At 37.2% G+C, this 24147-nt stretch overlaps 1 protein-coding gene across 1 annotated transcript in view; it reads left to right on the top strand.

Annotated features, from left to right (window-relative positions):
* Nucleotides 1-24147, top strand: part of LOC103101082 (natural killer cell receptor 2B4) — a 61432-nt gene that overhangs the window by 22010 nt on the left and 15275 nt on the right. The window contains exons 2-3 of the mRNA XM_007481633.3: nucleotides 22895-23239; nucleotides 23332-23622. Of these exons, the coding sequence (XP_007481695.1) occupies nucleotides 22895-23239; nucleotides 23332-23622 (636 nt within the window). The remainder of the gene's footprint in view (nucleotides 1-22894; nucleotides 23240-23331; nucleotides 23623-24147) is intronic.

Consider the following 24147-nt stretch of genomic DNA (forward strand, 5'->3'; position numbering starts at 1 on the left):
TCTCTTCTTTGTTGCTCACCACCTATGTGTAATACAGTATCTATGTATGTTATATTTTCTTTATCTTGTTCTATTCTCCTTGAGTTTTCCAGTCCTCTCAAACCCATGGGAGCATTCCTTAAGTTTGAAATTTCTAAGTTGAGTCAGAATTTAGACATGTACAAGGCCTTTCAGGTTGAAATATTTAGGACAGGGAGTTAAGATTATATTGTAAGTTTTAAGACATTTCCCATGGGAAGTAGGACACTGACCCTGTTGTTCCATGGGAATGAAAAGGGAGAAAGAGGGAATGGGATGGGGTTGACCACATTAGAAAAGAGTGAATAAAAAGTGTATATTTATGTGCATAAAGCTGCTAGGGGAGGGGGGTGGGTTTCTCTACTCTTCTTAAGGAGAGATTGGCATCTCCCTAGTGAAGGGTCACCTAACTTTCACTAGTTTTATATAGGAAGTTGCCAATCTATAATAACTAACACTAATTGATATATCCTCGGGGATAATGCACAATTTCATCCCATTGAAAGGTAAAGATGAGTCTTTTGCTTCCTTGTAATAATAGTTCACATTCATATAATTTTAAGGTTTTAAAGACTCTTTCCTCAGAGCAACCCTGAGAGTTATGTAGAGAAAGTACTAACTCCATTTTATAGGTAAGAAAACAGGATCAGAGAAATTAAGAGACTTATCCAAGGTGGAGCAGGGGGAGGCCAGGTATTTATTAAAGATCTGCTATGTGCTGGGGTCTGTACTTTATCTTCTTTACAAATCTTAATTCATTTTATCCTCAAAGTTATTCTGAGATGGTAGATGCTGTTACGAGCTCCATTGTGCAATTGAGAAAATTAAGCAATGTCTTACCCTGAGTCATATAGCTAGTGAGTGTTTGAGAACAGATTTGAAATCAGATCTTTTTGACTCAAAGCCCAGTACTTTATTACTCCACCACTGAGATGTGCCTGTATGGTCATAGTAACACAGATATAAAGTGTTAGAGTTGGGGATTCAGTTTGTCTAGAGTGGTGGAGATTTGGGGGATTCCTTGTTGGAAAGTGACACCCCCCCCCTTATAAATCACTCAGTTAGAAGCCTTAATTGTGTAAGATTCCACTCCATCCAATAGAATGCAAGTAAGGCTTGCCAACATGGAATCTAGGAATCCCAAACTTTTGGCCTAGTGAGATCTGATGAACCCCAAGTTTCAGGACTAGCTTATAGGTTGAAGACCCCAAAGCTTGTACGTGTTCTCTTTTCCCATGGGAATCTACTCTGAAGGGAATCCCAGGCTGGCAGTTTCAGACTGAGTGGGAGACCCTCAGGGGCTTTATTGGAGAGGCAGCTGGGAAGGGAGTGGGGTAGAAAGGGGAAGGGACATAGCCTTCAGACTGAGTTCTTAGGACAAATGTCTCCAAGAATAGACAAGATCAATTCTAATTTATAGGGGAGAAAGGGAGGTAGGTGGGATACAATACAATACTTTGGTTTTGGTTCGCATGTCATCTTCATAGTTACATGTTTCATTTCATTTCTGACACATGCTTATCATACTTTCCTTATGTGTGGATTGAAATCATGTATTATTCTTCTTAGATTGGCAGCTTCCCATAGAAAATTATGTGCCCTTCAGAAGACAGATACCAGTCTCTCCTTAAGACAGTAGAGAAATGCCCCTCCCCAGCAGCTTTTATATATATGCACCTTTAATTGTCCTAATTAGCACTCTTTTAAAAAACTCCACCCTCTAGCCCCACCCCCACCCCTTTCCCCTTTTTCTTATTATGGATTCTTAATACCTCTGACACTCAGCATCCAAAAGGTTAAAGAGGTTAAAAGCTAGGGGACAATGGAAAATTACAGCTCCAAAGGTTCCCATAAAGAAGTCCTGAACCTAAAGTTAACCATCTTAACTCCCTATATAAAGTGTTTCAGTCTAAAAGACCATGGCCATGTCTAATTGCAAACTTGAGGAATACTCCCATGAGTTCAAGAATACTGGGAAACTTAAGGAGGGCAAGACAAGATAAAGACAAATATAGCATACACAGACATTGTATCATACACAGGTGGTGGGGGGGGGAAGAGAGTCAATTAAATTGCAGGCTATGTCTCTGGGGTGCTGCTGAAGGACATTGGATGCTGGGGAAGAGATGGCCAAGAGCAGTTTACTTCCTGAGGGGGAAGGGAATGGGGGATTATTCTAGTCACTAACCTAACCCTTATATCAAACAAACTACAGTTTTAAAGGTTTAAATATTAAACTCTTAGAGGTGTGGGTAATGTGAAAAATGTCCTCAGGTGTGCATGCTCCTCTGGCTTTCTAGTAACAGACTCTAGGGAACCCTGTGCTGGGGTGACAGTGCATGTGCATGCAGAGAGGGCTCTGAGTGCCCCCTCTGGCACACATGCCATAGGTTAGCCACCATGGACCTAAGACAATTCCAAAAACTTTTCATGATGAAAAATGCTATCCACTTCAAGAGAGAACTGCTGACTCTGAGTACAGATTGAATCCTACTGTTTCCCCATCTCTTTATTTTCAAAAAAATTTATTTTTTGTTGGCATAGCTAATATGGAAATGTTTTGCATGGCTTCTCCTGTAGAATGGGTATCCTATTGTTTGCCTTCTCAGTGGTTGGGGGAAGGGCTGGAGAGGACAGGTTTTAGAACTAAAAAAACCTTTTTTTTTTTTTTTAATTTTAAACCCTTACCTTTTGTCTAGGAATCAATACTGTGTATTGGTTCCAAGGCAGAAGAGTGGTAAGGGCTGAGCAATGGGGGTCAAGTGAGTTGCCCAGAGTCACACAGCTGGGAAGTGTTTGAGGCCAGATTTGAACCTAGGACCTCCCATCTCTAGGCCTGGCTCTCAATCCACTGAGCTACCCAGCTGCCCCCTAGAACTCAAAATTTTAAAGAAATGAACGTTAAAAATGAATTAATAAATACATAGATGTTATTTTTAACTAGATAAGCTTGGAATTTATATAGAAAGAATTGTCTAAGGAAACTCATCCAGGTCACACAAGCAGTTCTGTGATCAGAGGTATGATATTAATCCACTCTTTTTACTCTGGAATTGGCTCCCCATCCTATATCCAAGCTTCCTAGGCTTTGTTATTTTGGGATGTTTAAGGGGAAGAGACAAGAGGTAAACATCTAAATATTTTAAGTTTATTGATGGGGAATTGGGTTAAGAAAGAGGGTAACAAAGGAGAAGGAACATTTCTTAATCTTATCCCCAAACTAATTTCCCTTAATACTATCCCATTGGCTAACTTATTTAAGCTAAATAAGTCAAATTCCACCCCCCAAACAGAACCTCACAAACTGAGTCCAGAAATGGGCCAAGATCCCAGAGGTAAAGTCTAAAATAGGTCCAGAAGAGATTTGATGGTTCTTCTTTGGTCTTCAATCTAGCTGCCAGTAGCTTGTTCAAGTTTCTCTCTCCTCCAGCTGGTATCTCATAAGGGCCAGAAATCTTGTATATAGGTGGAAATCAAAGCTACCTCCAAAAGCTTCACTAAGAAGTCCAGTTTCAGTTGGGACCACAAACCCCTTTGGAATCTTGACCCAGGCTCTCATGTGATTCTGTGTCACATGATCCCTGTCAATCAAATGCACTCTTTCTTTGCTTACTACAGTCCCCGTTTTGCACAAAGCCCAAATTGTGTTGAAAACACAATTTTGGCATTTGTGCACAATCTAAAATACTTACCAATTACCTAAACTAAGATATCTATCCAAAATAACAAACAACCTACACTCAACTATCTTAATCTAATTAATACTAACCTGTCCTAGGGAATTTAACAAGGAAAAAGGAAAAGGAATTAAATAATGAACAAGTACAAATTTCAAACAGAAGCAAAAGCAAAACAAGAAATCACATCAAAACAAAAGATGAACATAACTTCTATGCAAACATCAAACTCAAAATACTACTCTTAGCTAATACAGAACATTGTACTACTCTTGTAATACATTAACATCTAACTTAGAGAAAAAAATTTGAGAATTATAATAAACACAACATTGTATAAGTTTTACACTGAAAATCAAACCAAACATAAAACTCACTTATGCAAATACATGTAATAATAGATATAAGTGAGCTATGTACATAATTTATACAAATATATATACACACATAGCACAAACACATAATACATACATGTATGCTATACATATGCACATATATACACTTCACATTTACACATATGTTACATATACACATATACATGCACTATGATACAAATAATTTATAATCCTATTATATGTGCTATTTACATGTATTTACAATTCTGTTTGATATGTGATATCATATAGTATTTGTGTTGTGTAATATATGATGTAGTATAAGTCAGTATCTAATTTTCTTATCTACTTAATCCTACCTAATTAGTCCTATCTTCAAAATTCTTCTGTCTAACTAGATTTCTATACTTAAACTAAAGCTAAGTATCTAACTACATTTTGTTAGCAACTAACTTATCTATAGCTAATTATAACAATGCTAGTATCTTAACTATACATTGTTTCACTCAGTTAAGTAGTGATTCAATGTAACCTAACCATGTTTATGTTTTGTGTTTATGTTTTTTTATGTTGTTACTTTTGCTATGCTATGTTGTTTTGATAGTGTAATGTCTTTGTTATTGTTATGTTAGTGTTATGTTACTGTTGCATGCAATATATACTTACTACTACTTTGGAACTTTCCATCTCATCTCCTCTTGCTGGAAGAATTCTTCTGCAATTCCATAGTAATAAATATATTTGTGTTTATGTGTGAATAAGTGCTATGTTATTTTGTACTATAATACATTACCCCAAAGTATTAATTCATTAGTCCATTAATCCTGTAATCCTCTTCATTGCAAATTTCCCAGTCTTTACATTTGTAAGTTTTCAGTCTTTTAACAATGTCCATTAATTCCTGAATTCTCCTCTTCATCTGCATTGCCCTCTTCTATCCTCTTCTGCAGGAATAGTCCTCTCCTTACTGATCTTTTTGACTGCAGACTTAATGTGACTGATAATTCTTAACTTTCTACAATCTCTTCTTCATCTTCTTCTTTGATGATTTGTACATTTTCATTAGTAATACCATGTGTTAATTTTATATGTGAATAATGATACCATGAATCTCTACCTAAAACTTTTATTGAAGACGGAGAAACTAACACAACAGTGTAAGGCCCAAACCAACTTTTTTGTGTTGCTGATGTTTTAGCAACATTTTTTACATATACCATATCTCCTGGTTTATAATTATGAAGAGAATAATCCAAAGGAAAAGTTTGAATTAACACTCCCATATCATGTAATTCTTTTAGTCTTTGTTGTAAAGCAGTTAAGTAAGAAGCAAGTTGACAATCTTCTCTTAAGAGAGATGTAGAGACTGTCTTACAAGTTTTTGCCTGTAATAGAGCATGTCCAAAGAGCATTTCATAGGATGATATATGCTGGATCTAGAGTTAGGAAGATCTAAATTCAAATCCCTCTCAGCTAGCTATGTGACTCTAGGCAAGTCACATAACTTTGTTTGCCTAAGTTTTCATGAGCTAGAAAAGGAAATAACAAATCATTTCAGTAACTCTTCCAAGAAAAACCCAAATAGCATCACAGAGTCAGACACAGCTGAAACATTTGAACAACCATGAGACGTGTCTTATTCTCATAAGTCATAAGATATTTCTCATGTAGTGTCATTTGTTTTCACTCAATGATCTAAAATTTCTATGATCATCTCAAATTGATTAAGGATTTATTTCATCTGCTTTGATGAATTGATTTAGTCAAAATATTTGGGTCTTCTATCATTAATTGGGGTGGGGTAGACCTCCATATTAAAATAAATATTAACTGATGTAAATATACAGTGTCTATTAGAAAGCATTCTGCTCATCTCTGCTAAGCCAGTCTCTATAAAGTGATTCTCTGCTGGGTATATGGCAACTATTTTTTTCTTAGCTTTTTATTTCTGACTTTAGTTGTAGTCTTTGGTTGAATGTTAACTCACTCTTCCCTCGCTTCCCCATAGAAAAGGACAAGTACGGTCTGTAGTTCATACCTCTTTTAACCCCAAACTTAAATACTTAAGCTTCAATGTTTTCAGGAAGTAGACTCCAGGCCTGGAGATGGGAGGTCCTAGGTTCAAATCTGGCCTCAGACACTTCCCAGCTGTGGGACCCTGGGCAAGTCACTTGACCCCCATTGCCTAGCCCTTACCACTCTTCTGCCTTGGAGCCAATACACAGTATTGACTCCAAGATGGAAGGTAAGGGTTTAAAAAAAATTACATGCAAAAAACCTATATATGGGATGAATAGAAAACACCAACAAAGGGAAGGTGTTAAAATCAGAGAGATAGACAAAGACTGCTTGTAGAAGGTGAGTTTAAAAGTATGAGTTACTTTAGTGATAAGGAAGAGCAGAATATAAACTCAGAAGAGGATAACAATGCCAAAATGCAAACACGTGAGATCTCAAAGGCAAATGTATAAGGGTAGCAGGCCTCAAAAGAACCCCTGGAAAAAATTGAAAAGAAGTTAAAACATCAAATAATAAGAGAATTGATAAGAATAGTTAAGAGCTTGGGAAAAATTCAATAAAGAAAATAACTCTCTAGAGACTAGAATGTGCCAAATGAAAACGGAGGCTCAAAAATACAATGAAGACTAGTGGAAATAATTAATAACTTTAGCAAAGTTTCAGGATACAAAATAAACCCATATAAATTATCAGCATTTCTATATGGTACCAACAAAGTCCAGCAGCAAGAGATAGAAAGAGAAATTCCCTTTAAAACAACTCTAGACAATATGAAATACTTGGGAATCCACTTGCCAAGGCAAACACAGGACATATATGAACACAGTTACAAAACACTTTTCAAACAAATAAAGCCAGATCTAAACAAATGTGAAACATTAATTGCTCATGGATAGGCTGAGTCATTATAAGTGTGAATTTCAAAACTACTCCACTCTATTCAGACCATTCTTTAGAAGATCAGAGTTAGCTATTTCCTGATCAATAACAATAGAGATACTTGGAATAACAGAATTAGGTCTTGGAAACTATATTTTTCACCCTACTCAGTGTAACAAGATTAGGAAGGGCTGCAGAAAACTCAAGATTTAATTATTTGAGAATACACATGTCAACAGGCATGTGTAAAAAAAGGACAGACTTCTGGGTGGTCCTAGGTCAAGCTAGAGCCACCATTGGCACATGTGAGACACAGGAAGTGAGGTAGAGAACAGCCTCTGGAGTTCTCAGGACTTCCTGTGAAGAGGACTAGAGTCAGTTTGAGGCTGGTGCTTGGAGTTGGAGGAGCCCCGCAGACTTAGATTAGTCATTCAGATTAGTCCTTCAGATTAGTCATGTGAGTGATAAGGACTAATCCCTTTCCTTGCCTTGGCTATCCAAGGCTTTAAAGCCCACTTTGGCTCAGCCTGGGCCAGAGTAGGTCTGGGTTAAACTTATTTCTTATTTCCTTCTCTCCCTTATCCTTTTCTCTCTCTCTCTCTCTCTCTCCCTCTCCCTCTCTCTCCCTCTCCCTCTCTCTCCCTCTCCCTCTCTCTCTCCCTCCCTCTCTCTCCCTCCCTCTCTCTCCCTCCCTCTCTCTCTCTCTCTCTCTCTCTTTCTCTCTCTCTCTCTCTCTCTCTCTCATACTTTCTTCCTCCTGTTTGTAATTAAAACACCATAAAATTTGGCAGCTGACTTGAGTGTTTCATTTAGGAATTACATAAGTGAATTCCTTGGTGACCTTAAGTTAATATATATCAGTCTTTTAAAGTGATTTCAATATCACAGTTTGGCTGACCACAAAAGTCTAACGAGTCCCCTCAATAAATTTCCTGAATTTTCTTGCCTTTCACTCTACTTTCTCCTCACTCAGTCAGTCCTTTTTAACAGCTAACTTGGCTTAAAGACACAGCTGCTAGAACAGGAGAGTATAAAAAAAAAACTTCTCTCTTCTCTTTTCTCCTTAAGTTAAATTGGAATCATCAGTTTGGTTTTTTCCCCCTTTTAATCTTAAGGGGCAGCTGGGTGGCTCAGTGGATTGAGAGCCAGGCCTAGAGACAGAAGGTCCTAGCTTCAAATCTGACCTCAGATACTTCCCAGCTGTGTGACTCTGATTGATAGCTAGATAGCTAAATATAGTTAGCTGACCCTTGTTGATTAACAGCAAGGAAACTCTGGAAAATGGAGCCCTTGCTTCGATCTCTTGCAACAAAAACAGCTAGACCACCAGAGTACAAAGCCCATTTTCCTGCTTTCAGGCTTCTCTCCTTAAATTAGATAGAACACAGCTGTTTTAAATCTTAGCAATCCTAAGGTCCTGGCTGGGAGAGCTGTTTCTAAATCTCCTTTCCTTTAGGGAACAACTGCCTAGATTAGGAGTGGAAAAAACCTGTGTAAAGTTTTGGCTTTGTCCTTCTCCCCATGTGTTTTGTGAAGACCATTAGAAAATAATTACTATATATATATATATATATATATACATAAATGAATACTATATTCTTCAACATTTATATGGTGGTTGAAGAATTAGGGACATTAAGGAATACAGCATACCTCCAATTTTTTATATTAATAGGTAATATTTTTGTACTCCTCAGCACTGTGTTTAGAGATGCTAACATAAAAAAAATTAATTGAAGCTGAAATTCAGAAAAACACTCAAAAAATTGAGGACATAAAGATGCAAGAGATCATACAAGCCCAGTTTGAAAACTTAAAATGTTTCTTATAGGATCAATTGACAAACATCCACCCTACCAGAAACAGACCTATTTCAGAACCTTTGAATGAGGAATTTTCCTTCCCTGAAATAGAGATGGAAAACGCCTTCCCTATAGCTCAGTTAACAGATTGCTTCTCTCGTGTAGTGCAAATTTTGACTGAATTTAATCCCCAAAACCCTTCCCCTGCAATCTCAGTTTCTCATGTTCCCTCTCCTACAGAAAACCAAATTCTAGCCCAAAGGAGATCTTGTCCTCCTAGAGAAACTTGTCCTAGTCAAACTGACCCACAGGTACAAAATTCAACTAGAGGCTTGTTTCCTCTAAGAGAAGTACCTGAAATAGGACGGAATGGGGATGTGGTGACTTTAAGACACAGGATACCATTTACACTCCAAGAAATAAATGAATTTACACAAAATATCCCCACATATGAACAAGATCCCTTTCTAGTAACAAACAAGATGCAAGACATATTTTTTCAGTATAATCCATCTTACAAGGACATTGAGAACTTGCTACAGGCTTTTTTAACTGAACGTGAGAAAAATAAAATAATTGACAATTCTACCCAAATTAATTTACTTATTCAATCATAGAAATCAAACTGCCCAAAATTATTTTATGGAAACAGAAAAAAAATAACAAAATTCATATGCAAGAAAAAAAGATGAAGAATATCTAGGGAATTAGTGAAAACAAAATGTTAAGGAAGCCTAGCAGTACCAAATCTCAAACTGTACTATAATGCTGGAATCATAAAAAGAATCTAGTATTGGCTCAAAAATAGAATGGTGGATGTATGGAATAGTTTAGATAAATAATATATAGGAATGAATGACCTTAGCAATCTAGTGTTTGATAAATCCAAAGATCCCAGCTTTGGGAGTAAGAGCTCACTATTTGACAAAAACTTCTGGGAAAGCTGGAAAAAAGTAGAAATTAAGTATAGACCAAGTCACATCCTATACCAAGATAAGGTTAAAATGAGCATATGATTTAGACAAAAAGGGTGATACTATAAGTAAATTAGAGGAATATAGACTAGTTTATTTGGCAGATCTATGAATAAGGGAAGAATTCATGATGAAACAAGAAATAGAGAACATTACAGGAATAAAATGAACTTAATAAATAAATTTAAATAAATAATTTAATAGATAAAATTTTAAAAATTTAAATAAATAACTTAAAAAGGTTTTCTAGAAAACCTTTGACCAAGATTAGAAGGGAAATAACAAACTGGGAAAAATTTATAATAAATGTCTATGATAAAGGTCTCATTTTTCAATTATATGAAGAACTAAGTCAAATTTATAAGAATACAAACTATTCTTCATTCACTTGATAAATGGTCAAAGTATATAAATAAGCAGTTTTCAGATAAAGAAATCAAACCTATCATTAACCATATGAAGAAAAGTTCTGAATCACTCTTGATTACAGAAATGCAAATTAAAACAACTCCAAGGTACCACCTCACATCTATCAGATTGGCCAATATGACAGTAAAGGAAAGTGACAAATGTTGGAGAGGATGCGGTAAAATTGGGACACTAATATATTGTTGGTGGAATTGTCAATGGTGTGAGCTTAATACAAATTTCCACCTCTTTGGGTCGTATTAATGGATAACTTGTTTGTTTTTTTGAAATCATAAAGCATTAAAAATTTATAATTTTATTTTAAAATATTTTCCCATGTTTCCATGATTCATTTTCTTTCCTTCCCCCTCTTTCCTCCCCACTCCCAGAGCCAACAAGCAATTCCACTGGGTTGTACAAATGTTACCACTTGATACCTATTTCCATATTATTCAGTTTTGCTATAGAGTGATCTTTTAAAGCCTAAACCCCAAATCACATACCCATATATACATGTAATAAATGTTATATGTTCTTCTTTTGCATTTCAACCCCCATAGTTCTTTCTCTCAATGTGATTAGTATTCTTTCCTATAAATCCTCCAGGAGTGTCCTAGCTTATTGTATTGCTACTTGTAGCAAAGTCCATTACATTGGATTGTTCAACAGTGTTTTACTTTCTGTGTACAATGTTCTCCTGGTTCTGCTTAGTTCACTCTGATCATGTGGTGGAAATTTATTACACAAGTATGTTTGTGTGATAAACTCTAAGATAAATAGATTTATTGAGAAGAGGCCAAACTCCCAATAAAACCAGACCATGGTCAAGATCAGAACCAGAAACCCTGAGCCTTAGGAGATAGCCATTTTTATGACAAGAAATCTGATGATGCAGAGACAGAAAAAAAACAAACAATCAGAATTAAAAGAGAAAGATACAAAATCTTTCACAGGGGTATTTCTTAATGAATGATTCTCAAGGGGTGATCAAGTGTAAAAGAGATGACTGTGGGTGGTAACTTATGTCTATTATTATAGCTGACCTTTCCAAGACCTTTGCAATACTCAGTCAGGGTCTTGGTGTTTTTGCTGATGATTATGGTGTAATATTAGGAGTCATCAGTTTGGTTAACTGATATGTACAAACAAGAATAGCCCTTGACCTTCTGTGTGCATCACATAATGCACACGTAGAGGCATGTGGTAGGATTAGTGGAAATTCCTGGGTTATAAGCTTAAGGTAAAATTGTAAATAATATTTGATATTTCCCTAAACTGTAATTTTCTTAGCTGATCTTTATAATTTTTATAAAGCAGACTACATTATTTTACTAAAAACCAATGATTGTATTATGAAAATAATCATAAAGGCTAAACTATTATAATCATAAAAGGGGGTAGGGGACTTCACACCCATAATCAGTTCATTAAGGTTCTCCCAGTTCATATAGAAATACTCCAGATCATCATTCCTTACAGCACAATAATATTCTTTTTTTAAAAATATATTTTATTTGATCATTTCCAAGCATTATTCGTTAAAGACATAGATCATTTTCTTTTCCTCCCCCCCAACCCCCCATAGCCGCCACGTAAATCCACTGGGCATTACATGTTTTCTTGATTTGAACCCATTGCTATGTTGATAATATTTGCATTAGAGTGTTTGTTTAGAGTCTCTCCTCTGTCCCCTCAACCGCTGTATTCAGGCAGTTGCTTTTCCTCGGTGTTTCCACTCCCATAGTTTATCCTTTGCTTATGAATGGTGTTTTTTTCTCCTGGATCCCTGCAAGTTGTTCAGGGACATTACACCGCCACTAATGGAGAAGTCCATTACGTTCGATTATACCACAGTGTATTAGTCTCTGTGTACAATGTTCTCCTGGTTCTGCTCCTCTCGCTCTGCATCACTTCCTGGAGGTTGTTCCAGTCTCCATGGAACTTCTCCACTTTATTATTCCTTTTAGCACAATAGTACTCCATCACCAACATATACCACAGTTTGTTCAGCCATTCCCCAATTGATGGGCATCCCCTCGTTTTCCAGTTTTGGGCCACCACAAAGAGCGCAGCTATGAATATTTTTGTACAAGTCTTTGTGTCCATTATCTCTTTGGGGTACAGACCCAGCAGTGCTATGGCTGGGTCAAAGGGTAGATATTCTTTTGTCGCCCTTTGGGCATAGTTCCAAATTGCCCTCCAGAATGGTTGGATCAATTCACAACTCCACCAGCAATGAATTAATGTCCCTACATTGCCACATCCCCTCCAGCATTCATTACTTTCCTTTGCTGTTATGTTAGCCAATCTGCTAGGTGTGAGGTGATACCTCAGAGTTGTTTTGATTTGCATCTCTCTGATTATAAGAGATGTAGAACACTTCTTCATGTGCTTGTTAATAGTTTTGATTTCTTTATCTGAGAACTGCCTATCCATTTCCCTTGCCCATTTATCAATTGGAGAATGGCTTGATTTTTTGTACAATTGATTTAGCTCATTATAAATATGAGTAATTAAACCTTTGTCAGAGGTTTCTATGAAGATTTTTTCCCAATTTGTTATTTCCCTTCTGATTTTAGTTATATTGGTTTTGTTTGTACAAAAGCTTTTTAGTTTGATGTAGTCAAAATTATTTATTTTACATTTTGTGATTCTTTCTATATCTTGCTTGGTTTTAAAGCCTTTCCCCTCCCAAAGGTCTGACATGTATACTATTCTGTGTTTACCCAATTTACTTATGGTTTCCTTCTTTATGTTTAAGTCACTCACCCATTTTGAATTTATCTTGGTGTAGGGTGTGAGGTGTTGATCTATTCCTAGTCTCTCCCACACTGTCTTCCAATTTTCCCAGCAGTTTTTATCGAATAGTGGATTTTTGTCCCCAAAGCTGGGATCTTTGGGTTTATCGTATACTGTCTTGCTGAGGTCGCTTTCCCCCAGTCTATTCCACTGATCTTCCTTTCTGTTTCTTAGCCAGTACCAAATTGTTTTGATGACTGCTGCTTTGTAATATAGTTTTAGGTCAGGGACTGCAAGGCCCCCGTCATTTGTGTTTTTTTTCATTATTTCCCTGGATATCCTTGATCTTTTGTTCTTCCAAATGAACTTTGTTATGGTTTTTTCTAAATCAGTGAAGAAGTATTTTGGTAGTTCAATGGGTATGGCACTAAATAGATAAATAAGTTTGGGTAGGATGGTCATTTTTATTATATTGGCTCGTCCTATCCATGAGCAGTTAATGTTTTTCCATTTGTTCAAGTCTAGTTTTAGTTGTGTGGCGAGTGTTTTGTAGTTGTGTTCATATAGTTCCTGTGTTTGTCTTGGGAGATAGATTCCTAGGTATTTTATTTTGTCTAAGGTGATTTTGAATGGGATTTCTCTCTCTAGTTCTTGCTGCTGAGCTGTGTTGGAGATATATAGAAATGCTGATGATTTATGTGGGTTTATTTTGTATCCTGCAACTTTGCTAAAGTTGTTGATTATTTCAATTAGCTTTTTGGTTGAATCTCTAGGATTCTTTAAGTAGACCATCATGTCATCCGCAAAGAGTGATAACTTAGTCTCCTCCTTGCCTATTTTGATGCCTTCAATTCCTTTATCTTCTCTAATTGCTACTGCTAGTGTTTCTAGTACAATGTCAAATAGTAGAGGTGGTAATGGGCATCCTTGTTTCACTCCTGATCTTATTGGGAATGCATTTAGTTTATCCCCATTGCAGATGATATTAGCTGTTGGTTTTAGATATATACTGTTTATTATTTTTAGGAATGACCCTTCTATTCCTATGCTGTCTAGTGTTTTTAATAGGAATGGGTGTTGTATTTTATCAAAGGCTTTTTCTGCATCTATTGAAATAATCATGTGGTTCTTGCTAGTTTGCTTGTTGATGTGGTCAATTATGTGGTTGGTTTTCCTAATGTTGAACCAGCCCTGCATCCCTGGTATAAATCCTACTTGATCATGGTGAATGATCCTTCTGATCACTTGCTGGAGTCTTTTTGCTAGTATCCTATTTAAGATTTTTGCATCTATATTCATTAGGGAGATTGGCCTATAGTTTTCTTTCTCTGTTTTTGACCTGCCTGGTTTTGGAATCAGTACCATGTTTGTGTCGTAAAAGGAGTTTGGTAGAACTCCCTCTTTGCTTATTATGTCAAATAGTTTGTATAGTATTGGGATTAACTGTTCTCTGAATGTTTGATAGAATTCACAGGTGAATCCATCAGGCCCTGGGGATTTTTTCTTAGGAAGTTCTTTGATGGCTTGATGGATTTCAATTTCTGATATGGGATTATTTAAGAATTCTATTTCCTCTTCTGTTAGTCTAGGCAGTTTGTATTTTTGTATATATTCATCCATTTCTCCTAAATTGGTGTATTTATTGCCCTATAATTGGGCAAAGTAATTTCTAATGATTGCCTTAATTTCCTCCTCATTGGAGGTGCTGTCCCCCTTTTCATCTTTAATGCTGTGAATTTGCTTTTCTTCCTTCCTTTTTTTAATTAGATTGACCAGTACTTTGTCTATTTTGTTTGTTTTTTCAAAGTACCAGCTTCTTGTCTTATTTATTAAATCAATAGTTCTATCACTTTCGATTTTATTAATTTCTCCCTTAATTTTTAGGATTTCTAATTTGGTTTTCTGCTGGGGGTTTTTAATTTGATTGCTTTCGAGTTTTTTCAATTGCATTTCCAATTGATTGATCTCTGCTCTCCCTTGTTTGTTAATTTAAGCTTTCAGGGATATGAATTTGCCTCTGATTACCGCTTTGGCTGCATCCCAAAAGGTTTGAAAGGATGTTTCGCCATTGTCATTTTCCTTGGTGAAATTATTAATTGTTTCTATGATTTCTTCTTTAACTAAACAGTTTTGGAGTATCATATTGTTTAATTTCCAATTGGTTTTAGATTTGGTTTTCCATGTACCATTACTAATCATTATTTTTATTGCCTTGTGATCTGAGAAGGCTACATTCATTATTTCTGCTTTTTTGCATTTGTGTGCTATGTTTCTGTGACCTAATGTATGGTCAATCTTTGTGAATGTGCCATGTGGTGCTGAGAAGAAGGTGTATTCCTTTTTATCCCTATTTATTTTTCTCCATATGTCTATTAATTCTAATTTTTCTAAGATTTCATTCACTTCTTTTACCTCTTTCTTATTTATTTTTTGATTTGATTTATCTAAATTTGATAGTGGTTGGTTTAAGTCTCCCACTAGTATGTTTTTATTGTCTATTTCTTCCTTCAATTCTCCTAGTTTCTCCATTAGAAATTTGGGTGCTATATTATTTGGTGCATACATGTTGATTAATGATATTTCCTCATTGTCTAGAGTCCCTTTTAACAAAATATAATTACCTTCCCTATCCCTTTTGATCAGGTCTATTTTTGCATTGGCTTTATCAGATATCATGATTACCACTCCTGCCTTCTTTCTATCAGTTGAGGCCCAGAAGGTCTTACTCCATCCTTTAATTCTGACCTTGTGGGTGTCAACCCGCCTCATGTGTGTTTCTTGAAGACAACATATGGTAGGGTTTTGGATTCTAATCCATTCTGCTATTCATCTACGTTTTATGGGTGAGTTCATCCCATTCACGTTCAAAGTTATGATTGTCATTTGTGGACTCCCTGGCATTTTGATTGCCTTCCCTAATTCTAACCTTTTCTTCTTCGGCTCTACCTTTTAGTCCAGTGATTTACTTTGAATCAGTCCCCTTGTCCCCTCCCTTGATGTTTCCCTTTTTAGTCCCTCCCTTTTTCTTCCCTCCCCCTCCCCCCTCTCTTTCCCTCCCTTTTTGTTCTCCCTCTCCCCCTCCCCCCTCTCTTTCCCTCCCTTTTTGTTCTCCCTCTCCCCCTCCCCCCCTCGGTTTTCCCTTCTCCTTACCCTTGTTGGGTAAGATAGAATTCAAGATCCCAATGGATCTGGATGTTTTTCCCTCTCAGAGTTGATTTCCCTGAGATTGAGGTTTAAGTAAAAAAAAAAAAACCCTCTCTTCCTCTCCTTCTTATAGGAGTTTTCTTCCCCTCCCCTTCCCATGTGAATCTTTGTGTGAGAACGATTATTCTATTTGGTCTTTCTTTACCCCCTATTTATACATTACATTTTCCCCACATATTAGTATACATAGGTTGATATAAATGTAGTCCTTATAGAAGAGAGTTTGAGTAAAAGAAAATAACATTTTTCCCCTTTCCTTAATATTTACCTTTTCAGGTATTCCTTGCTCTTTGATTTTCGGTATCAAACTTTCCACAGAGCTCTGGTCTTTTCTTTGCAAAAAGTTGGAAGTCTTCTATTTTGTTGAATGCCCATACTTTCCCTTGGAAGTATATAGTCAGTTTTGCTGGGTAGCTGATTCTTGGTTGGAGACCCAGTTCTCTTGCCTTTCTGAAGATCATGTTCCATGCCTTACGATCATTCAGAGTAGAACTTGCAAGGTCTTGGGTGACCCTGATTGGCATTCCTTTATATCTAAATTGTCTTTTTCTGGCTTCCTGTAGGATTTTTTCTTTTGTTTGATAGCTTTGGAATTTGGCAATTACATTCCTGGGAGTTGTCTTTTGGGGGTTTAGTGTAGAAGGTGTTCTGTGAGCTCTGTCAGTGGCTGTATTGCCCCCTTGTTCTAGAATCTCTGGGCAAGCACAATAATATTCTATCACCATCATATACCACAATTTGTTCAGCTTAATATAAATTTGTTCCCCCTTTCCTTTTAAAAGGAAAGTTTTGAAAATTCATTTTGGTCTCACACCCACCCTTTGAATGAATGTGCAGTTGTATGATGAGAGGATGTCAGATGACTTGTGGCTCCCTGCCTTCCCAGAAGACACTTGCCTCTTGTCCCACATGACTCCTGACATCTGAAAGACTGGCCTCCGATCTAGACTGAGGTCAAGTCTGTCCAACCAGGGAAATCCAGAAAAAAATGATATCGCTGGGGTTATAAGTAATGGATCAAGGAATTTTGCAGTCCTGACTAGGAAGCAGCAGGAGTTAATAGAACCTGTGGTGAGTAACCAACTCAGGTTAACTAGGCTACCAGTAATGTGATTATGTGCTTTTTCTCTCTCCAACCAATTTTCACTATCTAATGAATAATTATAAATTAATATTCAGTCTCCAGAGAATTTTAATCCTAACAGAACTGATCCAATGGTTTTGGAAGGCAATTTGGAAATATGCCCAGAGAGCATATCCTTTAACCCAGTATACCACTTCTAGGACTGTATCTCAAGGAGATGATAAAAAAAGGATTGGGAGAAAGGACCTACTTGTACAAAAATATAGCAGTTTTTTTTTTTTTTTGTGGAGGCAAAGAATTGGAAATTGTGGGATGTCTATCAGTTAGGGAATGGCTGAAAAACTTGTGGTATATGATAGCAATAGAATATTATTGTATTATAAGAAATGACTAAATAGGATGATTTCTGAAAAATCTGGAAAGACTTATATGAACTGATGCAGAGTGAAATAAGCAGAACCAGAAGGTCATTATACACAGTAACAATATTGTATAATGATCAACTGTGAAAGACTTAGTTACTCTTAGCAGTACAATGATCCAGGACAATTCTGAGGCACTTATGACAAAGTGTTATTCACCTCAAGAGAAAGAACTGTTGGAGCTGGAATGCAGATCAAAGTATACTATTTTTCACTTTTAACAATGAACAATATGGAAATATGTTTTTCATGATAAATTATGTCTAACCCAGATAAAATTGCTAACCATCTTTGGGAGGAGGGAGTGAAGGGATAGAGGGAGATAATTTGGATCTTATAATTTTAGAAAATGTATGTGGAAAATTGTTACTACATGTGCTTTGGAAAATAAAATATCTTTGAAAAAATACACTGAAGAAAACAGCTTCCCAAGTGGAAAAGAAAATATGAAGAAGAAAATAACACTCTCAGAATTAGAATTGGGAAAATAGAAACGAATTACTCCATAAGACATTAAGAAATAATTAAACAAATTCAAAAGAATGAAAAAAGAGAGAGAATCTGAAATAGCTCATTGGAAAAACAACTGACCTGGAAAATAGATCCAGGAGAAATAATGTAATTCCATCAGATTATCTGGAAGTCATTGTCAGAAAAGAATCTGGATACCATATTACAAGAAATCATCCATGCTCTGATATCCTCAAACAAGAGGAGAAAATAGAAATGGAAAGAATATTCTGATCACCTCTTGAAAGATACGCTAAAATACAACATTCAAGGACTCTAATAGCTAAATTCCAGAATTCCCAGGTCAAAGAAAAAGTACCACAAGCAGCCAGAAGGAAACATTTTAAATCTTATGGAACCACAGTCAGGATTACACAGGACCTAGAAGTTTCCACATTAAAGAGGGCCCCTAGAGTTTCCTGAGTGGGGGCTGGTAAGATATGACATAGTCAGATTGCTGCATTGGAAAACCACTTTGATGGCTGAGTGGAGCATGGACTGATGTGGGGAGAGAGTCGTGTCAGGCAGATCAACCAGTAAGTTATTTCAATAATCTAGGTGTGAGTTGATAAGGACCTGTACTGAAGTTGTGACAATATCACAGTGAAAGAGAAGCAGGGTATATTTCACAGGTATTGTAAAGGTGGAATTTATAGACATTTGCAGCAGATTGAATGGGGGTTAGTGAAATAGAGTGAAGTGTAGAGGAAGACACCCAAATTTTGAGCCTGGGAAAATTGAGGGGGTGGGGAAGTAGGATAATGTATTCAGTTTTGGGCATGTTGGGTTTAGGATGTACATTGAATATCCAGTCTGAGATGTCTAATAGGTAATTGAAAATGTGAGCATGGAGGTTAGAAGAGAAATTAGGGCTGGATAAGTAATTTGAAATATAATTTGAGAATCATCAGCATATTGGTGGTAATTATATCCCTGGGAGAGATGATGAAATCAAGTGAAAGAAAATAGAAGGTGTGAACTTTAAATCACTCCACCCTACTTAGATCTTACTTTATGGTGAAGATAAAGTTGTAATCTTCTGATTGAACAACGAAGGTACTTAGTTATTATTTTATAATGAAGCTAGAATTTTAAGCTAAATCTATTTTTATATCTTAATGCAAAAAGGTGTTAAGTAACTATAAAGGTTAAATTAATCACAAAAAGGTTAAGTAACTAACAAAAGGTGAACTTAACAAAGAAGTGCTAAGTAACTCAAAAGATATAATCTAATCAAAGAAGATGAGAACTAAAGAATGGGCAGTCCTGGAGGAAAGCCTCTGATGTGATTGGTAGACATGAAAATTTAGAGGAGGGGACACAAGAGTAAAAGGTCTATATATTTGGCTCACTTCCTCTCTCTGGTACCTTTGGCGGAGAAGAGGTGGCTGGTGGCAGTGTGCTGGGCCTTTCGGCATCTTGGCATGGCTACAGCTATTGTCTGGTTTGGTTGTGAGTTTCTGGCTGAGTTTTTCCTCCTATACTTTCCAAACTTTATCCTCTTAGAAGCCTCTAATCTCCTTCAGAGACCTAGCGGCAGAGATCTTGAGCTACCCCTGGCATAGACCAGGTGGGAGAAATCCTATATCCTCTTCCCTCTTAAAATCCTTCCCTCTACATTAATTAAAATTACCATAAATTTCCAGACTGACGGGTATTTTTATTTGGGATTTTTTCCTCTGGAAACCAATTAATTTAGATTTTAAATCACAACCCTAAAATTATCTCTATGAAGGAGAAGAGAAGAGGACAAATCCCTGTATCATGTTCATGCTTAGTGGGATGAGCATGGATGAAGATTCAGCAAAGTGGTATGAAGAGTATTCAGATATGCAGATTGCCAGGAAAGAAGTGTGCCAAAAATGCAGAGAGAGGAGAGAATGAAGAAGAGGGTGACTGACAGTGTTTAAGGCTACAGAGAGGTTAAGAAGCATGAAGACTGAGAAAAGACCATTAGATTTGGCAATCGAGATATCATTGGTAGTTTGGTAACTCAAGAGAGCAGTTTTAGTTTCATGATGAAATCAGAAGTCAGATTTTTGAGAGTTAAAAAGGGAGTGAGGAGAGGAAGTGGAGGTACCTATGACAGATGGCCTTCTCAAAGAGTTTGGCCACAAAAAGCAGGAGATATTTGGGATGACAACCAGGTTGGAACATTGGAGTATTTTTTTTTTTTGAGGATGAGGAAACACAGATGTTTGTAGGCAAAAGGGAAGCAGCCAGTAGATGGAGAGAGAGTGAAGGTAAGTGAGAGAGGGAGGATAACAAAGGGGGAAATCTGTGGTGCTGACAGAATGTAATAGGATCCCTTGTGCACATAGAGGAGTAGCAAGGAATAGAATCATCGTATCATGTGAAATAAGAATGAAGGAATAGAAAGTGGCAAAAGGCAAAGGAAGGGGAAAAAGCTCTCAGCAAATGGACTCAGTTGTTTACAATAAAATATATAATAAGGCTCTCAGCTGAGAAAGTGGTAGGATAAGAGCCATTTGGAGGTTTGGGAAAGGATGAAAAGATTTGGAAGAACCCTTGTAGTGAATGAGTTAGAGAGCTAATTAGGGAGGTGTAAAAGGATTGCCTAGTAGCAGTGAGGGCCCAATTGACATTAAGTAACAAATTTGTAGTGGACTCAGTCAGCATGGTTGCATTATTTCCTCTACCTTTTCTTCAGCAGCACATTTGTAGGCATGGAGGCAGTGAATAATGATAATGATCCAAAACTAAGGCCTGGCAGGGCATAATCAGTATTATGATAATGGAACAAGAGATTTGAAAGGAGTCATTCACTCATATCAGAATAGGAAAAAGTCCTTAAATATTTTTCTTCTCAAGACTGTATATTAACTACACTGAAAAGTTTGCAAAAGGGATAATGTTTTTCTTATATTGCATATGGGCTATAGTCCTAGATAACAGAGCTTCATGCAGCTCCAGCAAAAACAAAGTTAGGCAGGCTCTGGGCCATATATTACATTGACTTAGAAATGCTGGCTATATTGATACCAGAAAAGTGGTAAATTATCCATTTGTCCATTGGATTTGTGTTCTGTTCTTCTATACCAGTGATGGAGAACCTTTTGGAGATAGAGTACTGGTCACTCCCCCTACCCCAGACCAAGTGCTGTGCCATCCCTCACCACCTGGAGACCAAATATCAGGTGTGCCCCCCCCCCACTCCCCACACACAGGGGAAGGAGAAAGTGCTCTCATTAGGCTACTGGGCAGAGGGAGGCCACGGGCAAGGTCCAGCCTCACTCGCAACTCCAGGGATTCCCAACAAGTGGCTAACAGTCAGTCAGGAAAATAACAAACGGAAGACAGCTGTATATCTTTCAGCCATGGGCATACTTTGCACCTGATAGCTGCTCCTCCATCCCCAGACCTGGCTATTTTTATACCCATTTTTGGGGCACACAGATACATTACCTAACACATATGTATAAATAGAGATAATTGGAAAAGTGATACATTAACTTTTAACAAATCACTTGATTAACATTCTATGTTCTTGTATTTTGATTACAGATTTTTGACAGAATAAAGGTTTCACACAAGAAAAATGATTTGTCACAGGTGGATTAATTTTCTCATTACCCTTTGAGAAGCTTGAGCTTACAATCAAAGAAATATACTTATTACTTTTAATAAAAAGAAATAATCAATCAGAAATACTTAAAGACAATTCCATAATCATAACATTGAGGTTGAGAAGTACTGAGAACACAATTCAGATTTAATATTAGACTGATCATTTTTCAGGGTTTACTAGGGAGTTTCTCAGGGGGAAGAATCAAGTCACTGAGGCATGATGAAGCTTGGTATGCCTGCACATTTTATATGGGCCTTTATAATTGATTTGTGTGCTGGCTTCATGAGAATAAGTTTCTGTGAGTGGGAAAGTTCTGGACTTGGCTTGTAACTATGGTTTTACTGGGAATTATGTACCTAAGTAAAAGTTAACCTATGGTAGTCTTTTGGGATTGGTTTTGAGGGTCTGATCTTTTGGTGATGTTTTGGGGAAATAGAGTACAGGTATTTTGCTCTTTTATTATTCTTTCTGAGGTTAGGGGGAATAGTAATCATGTCGATTTCATAGGTAAGGGATGTTAATGAGAGAGGTCATACAAAGGGGACTGAGTGGGCAATCACATCTTGCCAAGGGGCCACTCTGTGACCTTTTTAGTTTCCATGAGTGATCTTGTCAAGACATTGTGGCCTAATGGCTCCCAGCAGAGGGGTGGGTGAAATGAGGAATATCCTCAGTAAGTGTAGAGAGGGGGAGGGGAGTGATTCAAGCACTCTGTTCTCCTTCAGCTCTGCCACCTATGAGCTTCCCACCTTACCCCCTGTGACCTCCCATTGGGCTGCTGGGCAGAGGATGTGAAAAAATGTCTTCAGGCACAGAGGAGAGTGGGAGAGGAATAGTTTTACTTGAGTCCTCGGTGTGGGGAGGATGGCCACATGCCCACAGAGAGTGCTCTGCATGTCATCTTTAGCACCCATTCCATAGGTTCATCATCACTGTCCTAGACCATAAATTCCTGGGGCAAAGCCATTCTTCAAGGTTCAGCACATACCTGGTATTTAGTATATAAGATCTGTTTAGGGAAGGACAAAAAGGAAAGGAAAGGAAGCCTTTTCTGAAGCTGCACTGAGTCTGCCCAGTAAATATACATACTGGTCTTTATACTTGGGGGGGGGGGGTTATCTGTTCAATATTATTTCTTTTGGTCATAAAATCAACCAGTCTCACAATCTCACATTAGATTTTGCACTTGAGGCCAGTGACCTCTGCCCTCACTTTCTGGACTTTTCTTTCTTAGGAACATCAGGTTCTAAAATGGAGAAAATTGACTTAGCTGTCATCACTGGAAATGATATCAAGTTACAACCAGTTTGGTCTCAGCAGTATTCAGAGAGCACAGATTTCATTTGGTTTTTCCGACCGACTTCTACTCAGAACACACATAAAATAGTGAGTTGGAAAAATGGCTCAAAAGTGACATTTGACGTTGACATATTTCAAAACAGACTTAATGCTATAGCTGAGAACTTGACTCTCTTCATTAACTCAGTTCAGAAGCAAGACAGTGGCCTCTACTATATGGAAATCACAAATCTAAAGGGAGAAGTTTATACTACTGCTCAGTTCCAGGTTTCTGTGTATGGTGAGTACTTATGATAACAGTTTTGAGCCTCTTTATTGGCCTTGCAGCATCTGTTTTTCCCAGGACAATCTTAACAGAACCTTTCTTTCTAGATCCAGTCCAGGAACCAGAGCTTCAGGTGACTTGGGAACCATGGAATAGCACCTTGTGCCATGTGAACCTGTCCTGCCTTGTTAAAGGGAACAGTAATTTGACCTACATCTGGTACAGGGGAAGAAAACAAATGAATACCGTAGGAAAATATTCTCATATACAGCTCCTGATCCAAGCCAAGAACACGGAGAATTCCTTTACTTGCCATGCCAGCAATCCAGTTAGCTCAGGGAGTCATACCATCAACCTTACTTGGGCATGTCCCAGTTCAGTTTACAGTTCAACCTCAGGTAAGGAGAATATTTTCTCATAGCAACAGTAGAGAAGTGGTTTCTCTACCAAAGTCACATGTAATTTTTTTATGATGTTACAGTCCTTCTACTGTGCCCCTCCCCCATCTGAGCTAGTTAACTCAGGTAATTAATTCATTTCACTAAAGAATCCAAGGATATGGGTTTGTTTCCTTTTCCTTTCTTCTACTTGCTATTCTTCTCTAGCCCTGTTTTCTATATATTCCTCTAATAAACTTTCTATATCTTAATTTCCTTATCTATAAAAAGAGCAGATTTGAATCTAGGGGGTAGTATAGAAGCCTAAGAATTAGAAAAATCTTGGATCTTGGTTCAAATCTTGCCTCAGACACTTAATCACTGTGGGACATTTGGCAAGTCACTTAACCTCTTTATGTCTCAAATCTCATATCCGTAAAAATAAATTCCATGGCTAGTAATGTCCCTTCCAGCCCTAAATCTGTTATTCTTTCTTCTATGGCTCCAGACTTCTGTTCCCTTTGTCATAAGAAGGTTTGGGCTAGA

The sequence above is a fragment of the Monodelphis domestica genome, chromosome 2 (genome assembly GCF_027887165.1).
Source record: "Monodelphis domestica isolate mMonDom1 chromosome 2, mMonDom1.pri, whole genome shotgun sequence".
Taxonomy (NCBI): domain Eukaryota; kingdom Metazoa; phylum Chordata; class Mammalia; order Didelphimorphia; family Didelphidae; genus Monodelphis; species Monodelphis domestica.